General features: G+C 48.7%; 8 protein-coding genes across 8 annotated transcripts; 3 read left to right on the plus strand and 5 right to left on the minus strand.

Moving 5' to 3' along the window:
* Positions 1-292: 292 nt before the first annotated feature.
* FSST1_010556 (Zn(II)2Cys6 transcription factor domain-containing protein) lies at positions 293-1352 on the minus strand (the record flags this gene model as incomplete). Its single annotated transcript, XM_083233600.1, has 3 exons — positions 293-929; positions 977-1250; positions 1298-1352. The coding sequence occupies 3 exons, from the start codon at positions 1350-1352 to the stop codon at positions 293-295; spliced, it is 966 nt and encodes a 321-aa protein (XP_083080252.1).
* Positions 1353-1630: 278 nt separating this feature from the next.
* FSST1_010557 (ribosomal protein L1p/L10e family-domain-containing protein) lies at positions 1631-2791 on the plus strand (the record flags this gene model as incomplete). The annotated part of the gene is made up of 2 exons (XM_083233601.1): positions 1631-1696; positions 1745-2791. The coding sequence occupies 2 exons, from the start codon at positions 1631-1633 to the stop codon at positions 2789-2791; spliced, it is 1113 nt and encodes a 370-aa protein (XP_083080253.1).
* Positions 2792-2970: 179 nt separating this feature from the next.
* FSST1_010558 (uncharacterized protein) lies at positions 2971-3491 on the minus strand (the record flags this gene model as incomplete). Its single annotated transcript, XM_083233602.1, has 2 exons — positions 2971-3402; positions 3462-3491. The coding sequence occupies 2 exons, from the start codon at positions 3489-3491 to the stop codon at positions 2971-2973; spliced, it is 462 nt and encodes a 153-aa protein (XP_083080254.1).
* A 21-nt stretch (positions 3492-3512) lies between these two features.
* On the minus strand, positions 3513-4514 carry FSST1_010559 (Alpha/Beta hydrolase protein; the record flags this gene model as incomplete). Its single annotated transcript, XM_083233603.1, has 1 exon — positions 3513-4514. One exon carries the CDS (start codon positions 4512-4514, stop codon positions 3513-3515), a length of 1002 nt encoding a protein of 333 aa, XP_083080255.1.
* A 1297-nt stretch (positions 4515-5811) lies between these two features.
* On the plus strand, positions 5812-7166 carry FSST1_010560 (uncharacterized protein; the record flags this gene model as incomplete). The annotated part of the gene is made up of 3 exons (XM_083233604.1): positions 5812-6026; positions 6070-6277; positions 6321-7166. 3 exons carry the CDS (start codon positions 5812-5814, stop codon positions 7164-7166), a joined length of 1269 nt encoding a protein of 422 aa, XP_083080256.1.
* A 73-nt stretch (positions 7167-7239) lies between these two features.
* FSST1_010561 (putative phosphatidylinositol-3,4,5-trisphosphate 3-phosphatase) lies at positions 7240-8975 on the minus strand (the record flags this gene model as incomplete). The annotated part of the gene is made up of 2 exons (XM_083233605.1): positions 7240-8815; positions 8878-8975. The coding sequence occupies 2 exons, from the start codon at positions 8973-8975 to the stop codon at positions 7240-7242; spliced, it is 1674 nt and encodes a 557-aa protein (XP_083080257.1).
* Positions 8976-9506: 531 nt separating this feature from the next.
* FSST1_010562 (uncharacterized protein) lies at positions 9507-10521 on the minus strand (the record flags this gene model as incomplete). Its single annotated transcript, XM_083233607.1, has 4 exons — positions 9507-10045; positions 10091-10314; positions 10386-10401; positions 10452-10521. 4 exons carry the CDS (start codon positions 10519-10521, stop codon positions 9507-9509), a joined length of 849 nt encoding a protein of 282 aa, XP_083080258.1.
* A 1567-nt stretch (positions 10522-12088) lies between these two features.
* On the plus strand, positions 12089-13399 carry FSST1_010563 (uncharacterized protein; the record flags this gene model as incomplete). The annotated part of the gene is made up of 4 exons (XM_083233608.1): positions 12089-12638; positions 12685-12991; positions 13038-13297; positions 13344-13399. The coding sequence occupies 4 exons, from the start codon at positions 12089-12091 to the stop codon at positions 13397-13399; spliced, it is 1173 nt and encodes a 390-aa protein (XP_083080259.1).
* Positions 13400-13702: the final 303 nt, after the last annotated feature.

Raw genomic sequence — 13702 nt, forward strand, 5'->3', positions numbered from 1 at the left:
CACATAACTCGTCAACTCGTAGCCCAACTGATCTGGGGTAGATGTCACTTCCCGTTTTCTGGTCCTTCTGGTTGTTTCACGAGACGTGCATTGAGTGTCTGCTTTTCCCGAAATCATACATGGTCTGTGGGGTTGTTGCACCTTGCTCTGACTCTACAGTTTTCTTGACTCTATAGGCACTATTACACTCATTTCACCTTTGTCGTTTCCCAAAACGCTTAGTCCAATTCCCATTAATCCTTCTTGCTCTCGCCAAACACACTCATTGGATCTCATACTACCACAAATCCACTCAAACATCAGACAGCAAATGACATATCATATCCCTCGTATGCTTGACAACCGAAACACAGTGCGGCTCTTTCTCGTGCATCTGATGACTCATACGAGTCCCGATCCCTGGGGGAACATGAGTATGTCCTGAATGCCATGCATTTTGTCTATCCTCCATCAACTGCAACATCTCTACAAACGACGCCGTGGAGTGCTTCGTCCCAAACAACTCTGCTTTGATAGCTTTGTTTGCGATATTCTGCCAGTCTTCTGGATCCAAACTCAGATGAAACCCCATCGTGTCAGGTTGACCTTCAGATATGAGTAGACTCTTTGCTTCGTTGGCTTCTTGAGCTCGTGTCGTCTCGTCTTCGACGAATTTCACAATCTTTTTGTACCCCTCCGCAAGGGATACGATCAGGGTATTAAGAAGTTGAGCATTCTGCATCGCCCAGAGAAACTTTGTGGGACATATTTGACACTGAATAATCCCTCCTGCTGTGGTTGTCAAGTGCCGCAAGGCTGATAATCGAGATGTAAAAGGCAAGTCGTCTGCTTTCCGGACTTCTTCTAATGAGAGATATAGATTCGCAAGACACGCACAGCCTTGAGGGTCTGTCTCGGACAACAGCTTCGGGTCAACGTTTGTATCTGTTCTAATATGGGTCAGCAAGCCATCAAGGTGTTCTGAGATCCAACTCACCCAAGAGACATCTCCAGTGAGGTCTCATCCGACATGTGCTGACAATTATCAAAGCTGGATCTCCTCCCAACTTCGCTCCCCGTCTCGCTTGTGATACTCATAGCCAAAGTTGACGGTGACGTCCTACTCTCGCTGCTTGGGACGTCACTTTCGATGAGTTTTCTCTTTTTTGGTCGCCCCATAGGCAACTTGGCCGAGTATATGCAATTTTCTGATATACTCGAGCATCTCCCACAATAAGGATATCCACCATCACATTTGAGCTTCTTTTGTCCTAGATTGATCAGCATGGGTCGGATATGAACGGGAATGGCGGCATACTGCACTGGTCACAGGACGATCTCCTATTGCTGGGGTCTTGCATCTCGGGCGACATGATGTTTTCGACTCAAAGAACAATCACTAGGAAGCTGTATAGGTCGTTCGTATGTTTCGTATTATGTTGTAGGATCTTGTAGGATCATCTTGTAAGCCATCTAAAAGAGTGGGCCCAATTTAGTGCGAAGCCGTACCCCTAGACCGGAGCTCGGGTCTTGCATATTCCGATCGCGACAATCTCAGAAAAAAATTATTTTCTTGTCGACTACTGATAAAGTAGAGCCCCCACTATCATATCAACAACTTTTGCATCCCAACATCAACTTATTTGCGACAATGGCGCCCTCAAAGGAAGTCGTCGCTACTGGCTCTACTGCTGTCGCCTCAATTGACCCTGATCAGGTATGTTTTTCGTCAATCCACATCTGCAACAGCTCTAACAGTCTCTAGACCCTCAAGGCGTCCAAGGCTCTTCTTGCACACATCAAGAAGGCTTCCAAGCAAAAGGCCGACGAGTCTGACAAGCGCAACCTCCTCGACGATGAAGAATCCGAAAACATTCCCATCTGGCTCAACTTGACCACCAAGCGCCACATCGTCGACAAGGCCCGCCTGCAACCCGGCAAGATCGCCCTTCCTCACTCGCTCAACACCGACGAGACAACCACCATCTGCCTCATCACCGCCGAGCCTCAGCGCGCGTACAAGAACATTGTCGCTTCGGAGGAATTCCCTGAGGAGCTTCGCAAGCGCATCACCCGTGTCGTCGACTTTGGCAAGCTCAAGGCCAAGTACAGCCAGTACGAGGCTCAACGAAAGCTCTTCAACGAGGCCGACATCTTCCTTGGTGACGACCGAATCATCAACCGGTTACCCAAGGTTCTAGGCAAGACCTTTTACAAGTCAACACAGAAGCGACCGGTCCCTGTCAACCTGCAAGCCAAGGCTCCCAAGGTCGACGGAAAGCGACAGAAGCGTGTCAAGACTGAGGATACCGTCAACGCTGGTACACCTGCTGAGATTGCCAAGGAGGTTCAAAAGGCTGTCAACTCTGCTTTCGTTAGCCTTACCCCATCAACAAACACTTCCATCAAGATTGGATACTCTGGCTTCACCGCTCAACAAATCGCCGACAATGTCGACGCCGTTGTTACTGGTATGATGGAGAAGTGGATTCCTCAGAAGTGGCGCAACTTGAAGAGCATCTACATCAAGGGCCCCGAGACTACTGCTCTCCCTATCTGGTTGACTGATGAGCTCTGGCTTGATGAGAAGGATGTCATTGCTGAGGAGGAGGCCAAGGCCAAGAGCGAAAAGGCCAACATTGGCAAGAAGCGCAAGTCGCTCGAGAACGATGAAGAGGCTGCTCCAAAGAAGGCTAAGAAGCAGAAGGATGTTCCTGAAGCCGACGACGACAAGCTTGATAAGCAAATCTCGGACCGCAAGACCCGTTTGAGAAAGCAAAAGGCTTCTGCCAAGAAGGCTATTGACAACTAAAATGTATTTGCATTGGTGTTGGGGCGTTGAAATGGTAACCCAGTAGAACGAACTTTATACTTGCATTCGTAACAATATTAACTGTTGAGTAATACTACTGCCTGTCCATCCATCGATGCGTTCATAATAATATTGACTTTAATCCTTGTCCTCCTCCATTAATACCAGCCCATTATTCTTCAATAGGTGCATTCACATACTTCATCCCGGTCAACTCTCTTACAATGACATATGACGCCTCTGGGATATTCTTCAGGCTCTCGCGCAACCAAAGAAGTCTTCTTTGAGCCGATATTCTTGTCTAGTTCGTCGCATTCACATCGTATTTGACCGTCCTCCACATTCGAACAGTGACAGCTAGCGTTTACGGATTTTTCAACCTCAATCATGAACTTTGGGATGCGATCGGGGTCCTTGAAGAGAGTCTTCAAAAAGTTCAACACGTTATAATTTCGGGTATCGTCCGAGTCCGATTGTGAGTTGGTGGTCGGCGGTTCATTGTCACAGGGTTGCAAAGACGATTCCTGATCACCGTCGACATTTGATACAGGGCTCACAACACAGGTGGTAATCGTAGTTGTAGGGGGATCCAAATCGCGTTCTTCTTTGATCTGTCAAGGTTAGTGATCATGTTGTCTAATGGCTAAATCATAGCCTGCACAAGACTTACATGAACCTCGGCGGCTGTTGTCTCACGCATAGCAACACCATCGGAGTCGATCTACAACTCCTCCACCGTCCAGTCTTTCTCCTCAAACTCGATATCAGGCGACGAGAAGCTTCGCTTCCAAGGACCAAAGTAGTCGGTGATGGTTTGGTTGAGCAAGTCCTCCATACCTTGGAGATGATCGCCAGGAGCGCTTCGGAAGTGAAGGCCACCATTGCGATCCAAACCTCGAAGACCGAGCCAGTCCTCTTGGTAGAGCTTGCGAGCTCGGAGGGGAATGCTCTCTGTGCCATTAACTTCCTCAAACCATGCCGATTCCTTGGGAACAACAAGGTTATCATCCTCAAACATCCACATGACAAAGTTGGTCAAGCTGCCGAGGTTTGCCTTGTACTTGGTATTCTTGAGCTCACGCTCGTTGTTGATGTCGGCAAGAAAGTTGGAGTTTTCGAGGTAGTTGTTGTAATCCTGTTCGGTACTGGGATCGCGGTAGTATTGGGCTGGAACGAGACGTGATTGAACAAAGCTGCTCCAGACATTAAATCGAAGAAGAGCCATGGCACCCTTGCAAAGCCAATCGTTCTGACCACAAGCCTTGAACTTGACGATACCATTGTGCTGGCTGCCAAAGGTAACAAGACTGCGGACTTGGGGCCAATTGCATCGTTCAATATAACCACGCAGGAACTGACCACCCTGAGAAATACCGATGGCATCAATAGCGGGTGCTGTGGAGAGGATTGGGTGCTTGGAAAGTTCTTCACAAACTCTGCTGATCTGATCTGTGACGTTACCAGTAAAGGTAGCAGAGCGATCTTGGTTGGGGTCTTCATCAAGGGAAATGATGTGAACAAAGGTACCAGGATTGATGGCTTCAGCGAGTTCTTCGATACTCTTCATGCCGTCGCTGTTGAACTGGTCACCTAGACCGTGCCAAACGACAATGGGGAGGGGAGTATCAGTAAGGTCATCATTGGGGTGTGCGGGTGCCGCGTGGCCATGACCAGCGAGAGCTCCTATGGCAAAGCCAAAACGGAGCAGAGAAGGGTAAAGCATGATAACGAAAGTGCTGTGACGATAAAGATGGGTGTGTTGGAGATGCTGAGAGATGAGATGAAGTGATGATGTTGATGAGAAGAGAATTGCCTGGGGTTGAAGACGTCAGGTCGTCACCTACATGGTTCCAAGCTAGGACCTCCACTTTCCGTGGGCGCGGGACAGGGTAGCTTGGCAGGAAAGAGCTGAGTGACGATTGCGGCAGGAGGACACTGTCCGTCGCAGGCAGTTCAATAGATCTTTCCATTGTACGAGAATCTTCTAATGCAATCACTCTTTCTCATGGAGAAGCAACTTCCCCATCTCTCCAAATGCAGGTCCCGGCTTCCCGACGCGACTTTAACATAAGTGGGCATAAGCGCCATGGTTAGTGAGCTGCAAGGGAACCCTGCCGATCATGGTGGGTAGCAGAAAAGTTGGTCTCGTAAGTCGGGGCACTTGGTTGTTTGATGGTTGGCGTCAAAAGTTTGATGATGTCTTTAAGTCTTTAGGGTAGAGATGTAAGTAATCTGAAGTATGACCTGAGTAGCATAACTGGCCTACTGATTTCATCTCTGGGCAATGTGTCGCCTAGAGCGAGCAGGAGAATGTCCCAATGAAGGAGATTTCCTTTAGCAACTACAGGGTATTGATAGTCGGTTTGGAGAGGATGTTTTGCAAATATTTGACTATGAGAGAGCGTTGATGCGATCAGCCAAGGATTGTAGATCAGGCCGTGTCCTAGAGCAGATTTTGGTACTCAAGGCCATGCTATGAAGAAAGTGAGACAGATAGTGAATAGGTTTGTAATAATAGTGAATTGAACAGACTCGAGCAGAGAACAATAACGCTACGGCGGCAGCAACAACATGTAAGACGTATACAGTCGGGGGACGTACAATTAGCAAACTTCGCTTGTGTACCGTTTGTCAGCTCTCACCCTTAAGCGCGTTTTACGAGCCTAGTCTCTATGAGTTTGTCGATTGCTTCACAAGAATCATCATCAAGAGTGAGACGATATCCAGACGATAACGTGGCTAGTGTCATGCTGCGCCACAACAAGCTTCCGCCCCATCGCAACTTTGTATCATGACAAGTGATTTCATTTCCACGCGACAACACATGAACCTAGCTTCATGAAGTAACATCTCTTCCTCGCCAATCGCATTTGCTCCAGCATATACTAGCAAACCCACGCGCGACAAACCGTTGAACCTGGCGCCCTCAAAGACATCTTGTTACTTGCGACCGTACACAACGCAGACGATCCCAACGATCCACGACGAGACCTTGCAGAAAGCAAACCTGGGACACCAAGATGGCGTCCAACCGCGATGCATCCGCGGTAATAAACGGCGACGGTATACCAAAAATCGGACCTCATCCAGGCTTCATCTCTAGTTCGAATCAATACACATCAGAGCTAAAGCTACGTCGCATGCTCAAAGACAACGGCTGCGATCCCGCTAGACAAGATAACTACAGTCTTAAAGGCGTACAGTTGATTGATAACGTCAGACAATACCTACAACTGTATGTGGACAACTTTGTGTCAAGTACACGACTGACTCGACAGACCTGTTCGCACTTTTGATACGGCGTGCACATACTTTCACAAGTTTCGACTCAACTTTCGAGATGCAGAATACGACTATCAAGACGCAGCGCTGGCTTCGTTGTTTGTCGCTTGCAAGGTAGAGGATACAATTAAAAAGTCAAAGGACATTCTAGCTGCAGCGCATGCGGTCAAGAACCCCGACAAACCCGCTGCACCGGATGACAAGGTATGTCAATTGTCACGATACTCAATGGTTACTAACTTTTCAGATCTTCGAACAAGGCAAAATCATCATCTGCCTCGAACGCCTCATCCTCGAAACGATCGGCTTCGATTTCCGAACGCGCTACCCGCAAAAACTCCTCGTCAAAGTCGTCCGTGACATTCTCGGCAAAGAAGGCAAACCATTCTACGACACAGCATACCTAATGTGCATCGACATCTACAAAACTTTTGTTCCTATCAAGCGCACAACGTTTTCCATGGTCATGGCTGTTGTTGAGCTCACAGCTCTCATGACGGAGCAACATGTCGAAAAGGTTCGAGAATACACAAAGACGAAACCGCAGTACAGTCGTGGTGCCGTTATGGAGACGATGCTGGATATTTTGGATCTCTATGTCCAACATTCTAAATCTACAAAGATTGGGGCGCAGATTGATCAGAACAGGATTATCGATATCAAGATTCGGCTTAATAACGATCTTGACAAGGCTTTCGAACCGAGGTATCTGAACTTTTGCAACCGTTGCGATGCTGAGGATCCGCAGCCTTCGACGCCTGCATCTGCTACGACACCCGTGACGGCAGCATCTTGGCCGGGTGATGCTTCGGGTCGACGTACGGCGCGTGGACAAGAGGGAACGATGCGATTTGTGTTTGATCCCGAGGCTGCAAAGAGGGAGCAAGAGATGACGAGTGAATTCTTTAAGGATGAATATGAAGAGTACGAAGTCGAGGTTGAAGAGCCGATAGCGCCGCTCCCTGAAGAGGGCCCACCTCCTGGACGGGGAGGATACCGTGGACACAGAGATCGTGGAGATAGACGAGGAGGTCCTTATGGAGGATATCGAGGGGATAGACACTACAGAGGAGGAAGGGGTAGACGCCACTAAGGTCATCAGACCACCAAGATACCCAGTATTGAGATTACAATTCTATGTGCGCATTCGCTCATGGATATCTACTCTACTTCTTCTCATCTTTGACCTCTCCGTGATCTCCAACATGTAAATCCTCTCCTGTAGGCCCACTAGACCGTACACCTTCAAGCTCTTCGTCATTCTGCTTGGTCTCACCAGGGTCTTCCGCCATGCTACTAGCTTTGCTTACATCCGCACTGGCAGGACTTTGCACTCGAAGACCCAAGTCCTTTTGAATATCTGGATCTTCCGTATTCGCACCCTTCCAATCTGCTGGTCGAACTTGAGGTACTGGTTGCCCCTCTGCTGGCTCGACCACCTCCTCAGGCAAGGCATCGGTACCAGCTACACGCCAGACCACGGCGATACGATCAAACGCTCGAGAGCCCTTCCTACTAGATCCTTTGATTCCATCCATAGCATCCCACTCAATGCTAAACACCCCACTGTCAAGTGCCTTGCCATCCCTTTCAGGTCCCTCGCCCTCGAAGAAAGTGTTGAACCAGACGTGCGCGACAGCCGTAACCATAGTGAGACCCATACTCTTGGGAGTCTTGTTGCGACGCTCGACCGAAATATTGACGTCGCTGTTAGGAATGCGAACCGGTTCCTTTGGCCTCAAAATGACAGCCATACCACCAGGCTCTTCCTCGGAATTATCGGTGACATCCGTCTTTGAAGACGTAGCAGATTCGTTTTTGGGCTTTGTGCCTTTGTTCGACACCTTGTGCAAAATCTCTGTACCCTTTCTCTTGAGAGCGTGTTTCTTACCCTTGTCTTCAACAGCCGGGTCGTCTCCGGGGTTCGTCGCATCGGAAAAGTGTGCTTCTTCTGGCGCTTTTTGGTTTGCCTTTGCAGCGGGATATCCTGCCATTTCCCAAATCATGTCGCTAATACCGCTTTCCTCTGGTGCTTTGGGGTCGACAACCACGCGCTCCTCTTTTTTGAATGTATGAAAGACGTCAATCTTTTTGCCTTCATCCGTGAATCCTTCAATGTCTACTTTGACACCATGTCGCAAGCCCCAAACGTGAATCTCGGCAATTTCGATAGGTCGATCGGTGTATTTCTTGCCGCCTCGAGTCCATCTCTCAACATAGCTGATCCAACGAAGCTGCGAAGGAATAGATACACCAGCACCAAACTTTGGGCGCATACGTCGCTCGGTGAATCGTGCAAGCGCATCTTCAGGCTTCCAACCCTCTTCTGCGATGAGATAACTGCAGCTCACTGTACCACTGCGTCCCTTTCCGGCTTTGCAGTGTACCACAACCACTCTCTTCTTTCGCTTTTCATCCTTTTGTTCTTGAGTGAGAGTGCCCTTGTTTGCAGACATGGGTCTTCCATCGTTTGCGACTCTTCCGCCATCTAATTCGCCGCCGTGTAGCCAGTTGCGCATGCTAGCCATGATCATTGGGACGAGTCGGAATGGCGGAGGATGGTGATCAGGCCATGGGTAATGCCTCACGCGACCGTATACAGATTCATCGGGGTAACCTGTTCCTTCTGCGCGAAACTCCCAGATCGCCCAATCTTCACCATGTTTGCTATCGAGGAATTTGACGACTTGATCGAGCGGGTTTCGGTATGCGAGTTGAGGGTATGTTTCTGAAGGACCAGATCTACGCAGGTTAGCAGTTTCGTCAATAACGGAGCAACCAACATATGAACAATATCCTCTTACGTTGCGATAATGTGATCTGTAACATAGCAAAGATCCAAGCCAGCTTCAGGATGGCGAGCACGTGGCCCCGCGACAATCTGTCGCAAGATAGACGCCATGACGAGCTTGACTCTTGGAGCGGTAAAAACTATTCAAAAGTGGTTAGAATGACCACTTGTAGTTCCGCTAGATTTGAAAGAGGAGTTGAAGCAGATGCTAAAGTGTAGATGAATAGAACCGGTTGAGCTCAGGCTGAGATGCACGTAACTTGACAGGCGACGTCATCCCTGTGCCCCACTACTTGATCGCAACGGATCATCACCAAAATCAGGACGTCAGGACAAATCAGCAGAGACAAAGACAATGACAGGTAATGATTTATTGGAAATTGCGCATTTCGGAATTATCTGCACAGCCTTGCGTAGCCCATCTCAATGCTCCATCTGGTCCACTCTGCGATGCCAAGGATGTAAGGGCGGCTAAGCAGAAAAGTTACAATCTTGGGACAATTTCATGACTTTGAACACATCACTAAAGCAAACTGCAAGTTGAAGCAGTTAGGATAGAATTTTATAATTTTCTCAAGCTTAACATCTAAATTATACCAATTCCATGACCAATCTTATTTATTCGCTCGCTTTATTCCCCGCTTACGAGGACTTCTTAGCGGGACCAGCTCCAACCAAAGCAGTAGCATCGTGGAATTGTCTTGCGCCATCCTTGACTGATTGCCAGACAGATCGAGCAGCAGGAGGAGTTCCCTGAGCACTGACAAAAGAGTCAACACGGGCACTCAACTGGGAGAATGAGTGCTGAACGTGAGTGCTCTGGGCGTAACGAGCTCGGAGGAAAGCGGTGTAAAGGACAATAAGAATCCATGATCGACGCTGGAAGAGAACGGCAGACAGGAAGATGCGGCCCCAAAGAGCAATCTCAAGAGAAGCAACAATGGCCATTGACGCATCGTAGTACTCCTTAACAAAAGCGCCAATCTGGTTAGCAAGAGGGTGGTCGACGCTGGTTCGACGGCTGGGAGTAGCACCATCAGCCTCGGGAGCAGGCTTGGGGGCCAGAACAGCGGGGATCAAGTTGGCGCGAGTGTAGGTGGCAACGTGGAAGACCGAGTAAATGGTATAAGGGATCAAGGCGAGAGGATATTGGGGGCAGAAGAGCCAAACAAGAGACATGGCTGTTGATGTTAGTGTGTTATAGTTACGGCTGACGAAAGACTTACCAAGGTATTGAATGTTCTCATCGGCAAGCATAGCCAAAGGAGTGGGAGCAGCACGCTGGCCACTCTTAGCACGAGCGCGCATTGTCTTGTAGACGACGATGCCATAGGTGACGGCCGCGGCGACAAAGGCTGTGCGGTAAGAGAACTGGGCCATGCGGGTATAGTAGTTCATTCTCAACCAGGAAAAGCCATATCGAATCGTTGCGAGGATGAGGGTGAGGTGTCTATTGTCGTTAGTCACGGTTCATACAATCTGGCTGTCACAGTAGACTGCGACAGTTCATGATAGACATACCCGACAAACCAACCGACTGTAACAAATTAGCATGCGATTTCTAGACAAGCGCATTTGACCACGTACACTGAAGGGTTTGAGCAAGAGCCATAAGTCTCTCCTGGAGAGGAAGATTGGGGTTTGGCGGAGGAGCCATTTTGCTGAATGTATGTATTGAGTCGTAGAATATGCGTAAAGGTTAAGAACCTGAGTATGTCGATGAAGTGTAGGTTGATTGAAGAAAAGAAGAATGAAGAGAAGTTGACAAGAGGGCGAGTAAAGAACCAAGGCAGGGGGTTAGTGATTCAGTGACGGAGCCTGCCCCCGCTTTTAGGTTTATGGACGGTATGGCCCAAGCTCAAGCTCCAGGACAAGAGGGGTGGCCTCAGGGTAGGAAGTGATATCATAGGAGACGAAATAGTTGAGTCATTGGACATCATCTAGACTGTTGTTTATTTCTTTCACGTTCGGCTTATCTGACATCAGGCACAGTGCAGGAACGAACCATTAGACCAATTTGGAACTGAAGGAATGAACAAGTGGCTGTAAGACCGTATGTCATTTCCAACACTGTGCTAACCAGGACATGGACACAAAAAACCCTCCAAAATCAGGACAGGTTTCAGTAACTTTCAGGGCGCTTTGGCGGAACAAAAGGGAAGATGACCAGGGTTCAACGCCATTTTTGATCCAAGGGAGGGATGGATAAAGAGGAAGTTAAAGAGGCTGAGGGTCTTTGTTTGAGAAGATGGAATTCATTGTCAAGGGATTGGTGCCAGACGCACTGTTATGGTGTTCTCTGTTATTGAGTACTGTCCTCGAATGGGTGGTTACACACGACACCAACTGAAACGTGTGTACAGGTTTGTTACGAGACGGCGATGGCTTCGATGACGACAATTGGCAAGCATGTGAAAGACACGACATGGACAGCTTATGCGTCACGTGCAAGTCAATTGTCAACTCGATCACCCAATCTGGTTCGGGAAGCATCGTATTGTCATCGTCATTCAACCAAGAAAAATAGCTTCAATGAGCTGATTGATGACTGACATATGCAGCTTTCGTCATCATACAAAGCCGACTTTGCCAGGTTGAATGCCCCTGCGTAGCGCTGCGTCCGGCGATTTAGTTTGGCCAATGGGAAGATGATGTTGTGCATTGGTGCTGTAGGGTAAAACTTGGAGAATTGAGTTGAGTCGACATCCATTCTAATAATGGATGGAGATTGATGCTTCCAGTATGGCAGTATGATTGTATGATTTGGTTGAATCAATACCAGCTGAGGCTCGAAGGTCTTATGAGGTTTGTGTACGGAACGGCCAAAGTATATACATGGACAGCAAGTGCACTCTTGCGCTGAACTCTCCACAAAGACGCAGACAAGTCAACAGACCAGTAATGCCAACAGGTTCCATTAGATACCCTGTATCAAAAGAAGGAGATTCTTCAAATACCTAACCAAAGAAACATCTCATGTCCACCCACCAATGTCAGTACGGCGCGTCTATGGTGGCTGCCCAATGCCTGATCTATCCTAGTACAATCGCGGCTATCTCAAGTCCAGTGCGACTGCGACCCCGCAACCTCGATCGAGCGATTTCGGCCGCAGGAAAAAACAATCGCCGACTAATTCCTTCAGTGACAAAATCCTTCCCCACAAGCCGTCGCATCTTGCTCAAGCACTATCAACTCGTCAATTGGCTTGCGAAGCACCCGTCGCCATGTTTTCAACCACCTCAATGGTCTTCCGGGCCGGCGCTCGTCGCGTCGTTCGACGATCCATCCCCGTCCTCCCTGCCATGGGCCCCAGCCCTACCCGATACCTCGCCGGTCGAAACAACTTCGCCATTGCTAGTGTGAGCCAGCAACTTCAGCGACGTGGTTATGTTACCGAGACAAACCCCAACCCTCCTCTGGGAAAGAAGAATGCGTCAAACGAAGGCCCTTCTCGAATTGGTCTAATAGGCGCCCGAGGATACACTGGTTCAGCTTTGGTTGAGCTTCTTAACGAGCACCCCAACATGGAACTTACTCATGTTTCTTCTCGAGAACTTGCTGGCCAGGAACTTCAGGGTTACACCAAGCGCAAGGTTATCTACGAGACTTTGTCGCCTGAGGATATTGCTCAATTGGACAGCCAAGGCAAGGTTGACTGCTGGATCATGGCTCTTCCCAACGGTGTTTGCAAGCCCTATGTCGATGCTTTGGATGGAATTAAGAGCCAGAGCGTTGTTGTCGATCTCTCTGCCGACTACCGATGGGACGAAAAGTGTAGGTAAACGAGGAACATGGTTTGGAGGAGACTAACAAGTAACAGGGACATACGGTCTTCCCGAGCTTGTTAAGCGTTCCAAGATTGCGCAGGCCAACCGTATCTCCAACCCCGGATGCTACGCCACTGGTGCTCAGATCGGTCTTACTGGAGCTCTTGACCTCATCGAGGGAACACCTACCATTTTCGGTGTCTCAGGTTACTCTGGAGCCGGATCCAAGCCCAACCCCAGAAACAACGTCGAGGTCCTCAAGGATGCCATCATTCCCTACTCTCTGACTGGACACATTCACGAGCGCGAGATTTCTACACAACTGAACCACCCCGTTGCTTTCATCCCCCACGTTGCTGGGTAAGTGGGACAATCGTAACATTGGCATTGGCTAACAGACAAAAAGATGGTTCAGGGGTATCACTCTGACGATCAGCATCCCTCTTAACAAGGAGATGACTTCGCGAGATATTCGACAACTGTACCAGGACCGTTACGCCGGAGAGAAGCTTATCAAGGTTGTCGGAGAGCCCCCCCTGGTGAGTGCCATCTCTGGCCGCCACGGAGTCGAGATTGGAGGTTTTGCTGTCGACAGCACCGGAAAGCGCGTTGTGGTTGTCGTCGTTATCGACAACTTGGCAAAGGGTGCCGCCACTCAATGTCTGCGTAAGTAATGTTTCTCCGATTACTGGATCTGTCTAACCAATTATAGAAAACATGAACCTCGCTCTGGGTTACGGAGAGTACGAGGGTATTCCCGTCATGTAAGAGCAGCCATACACGGATAATTATGTATAAAGGTTGCTTCGAACACTAGAATTATTACAAGAGACTTAAATATGTATTAAGCTTTCGGTTTCCATTGCCATGGCATGCATCAGAAATATAATCTACCCCATGGAGACGATCAAGTTCAATTAAAAAAAATTGCCATGTTAGCATTCGACTCCGAGCCAACTCAATAAGTCCATCGACATAGGGATTCCCACGATGGATTGACCTGATCCTCTTCAAATGCTTTATTCTCCAATCTTGCCCGGACGCGTCGAAAGGCATTCCAAGATATCCCGT

This window comes from Fusarium sambucinum, chromosome III (genome assembly GCF_050947815.1).
Source record: "Fusarium sambucinum isolate potato_lamoka chromosome III, whole genome shotgun sequence".
Classification (NCBI taxonomy): domain Eukaryota; kingdom Fungi; phylum Ascomycota; class Sordariomycetes; order Hypocreales; family Nectriaceae; genus Fusarium; species Fusarium sambucinum.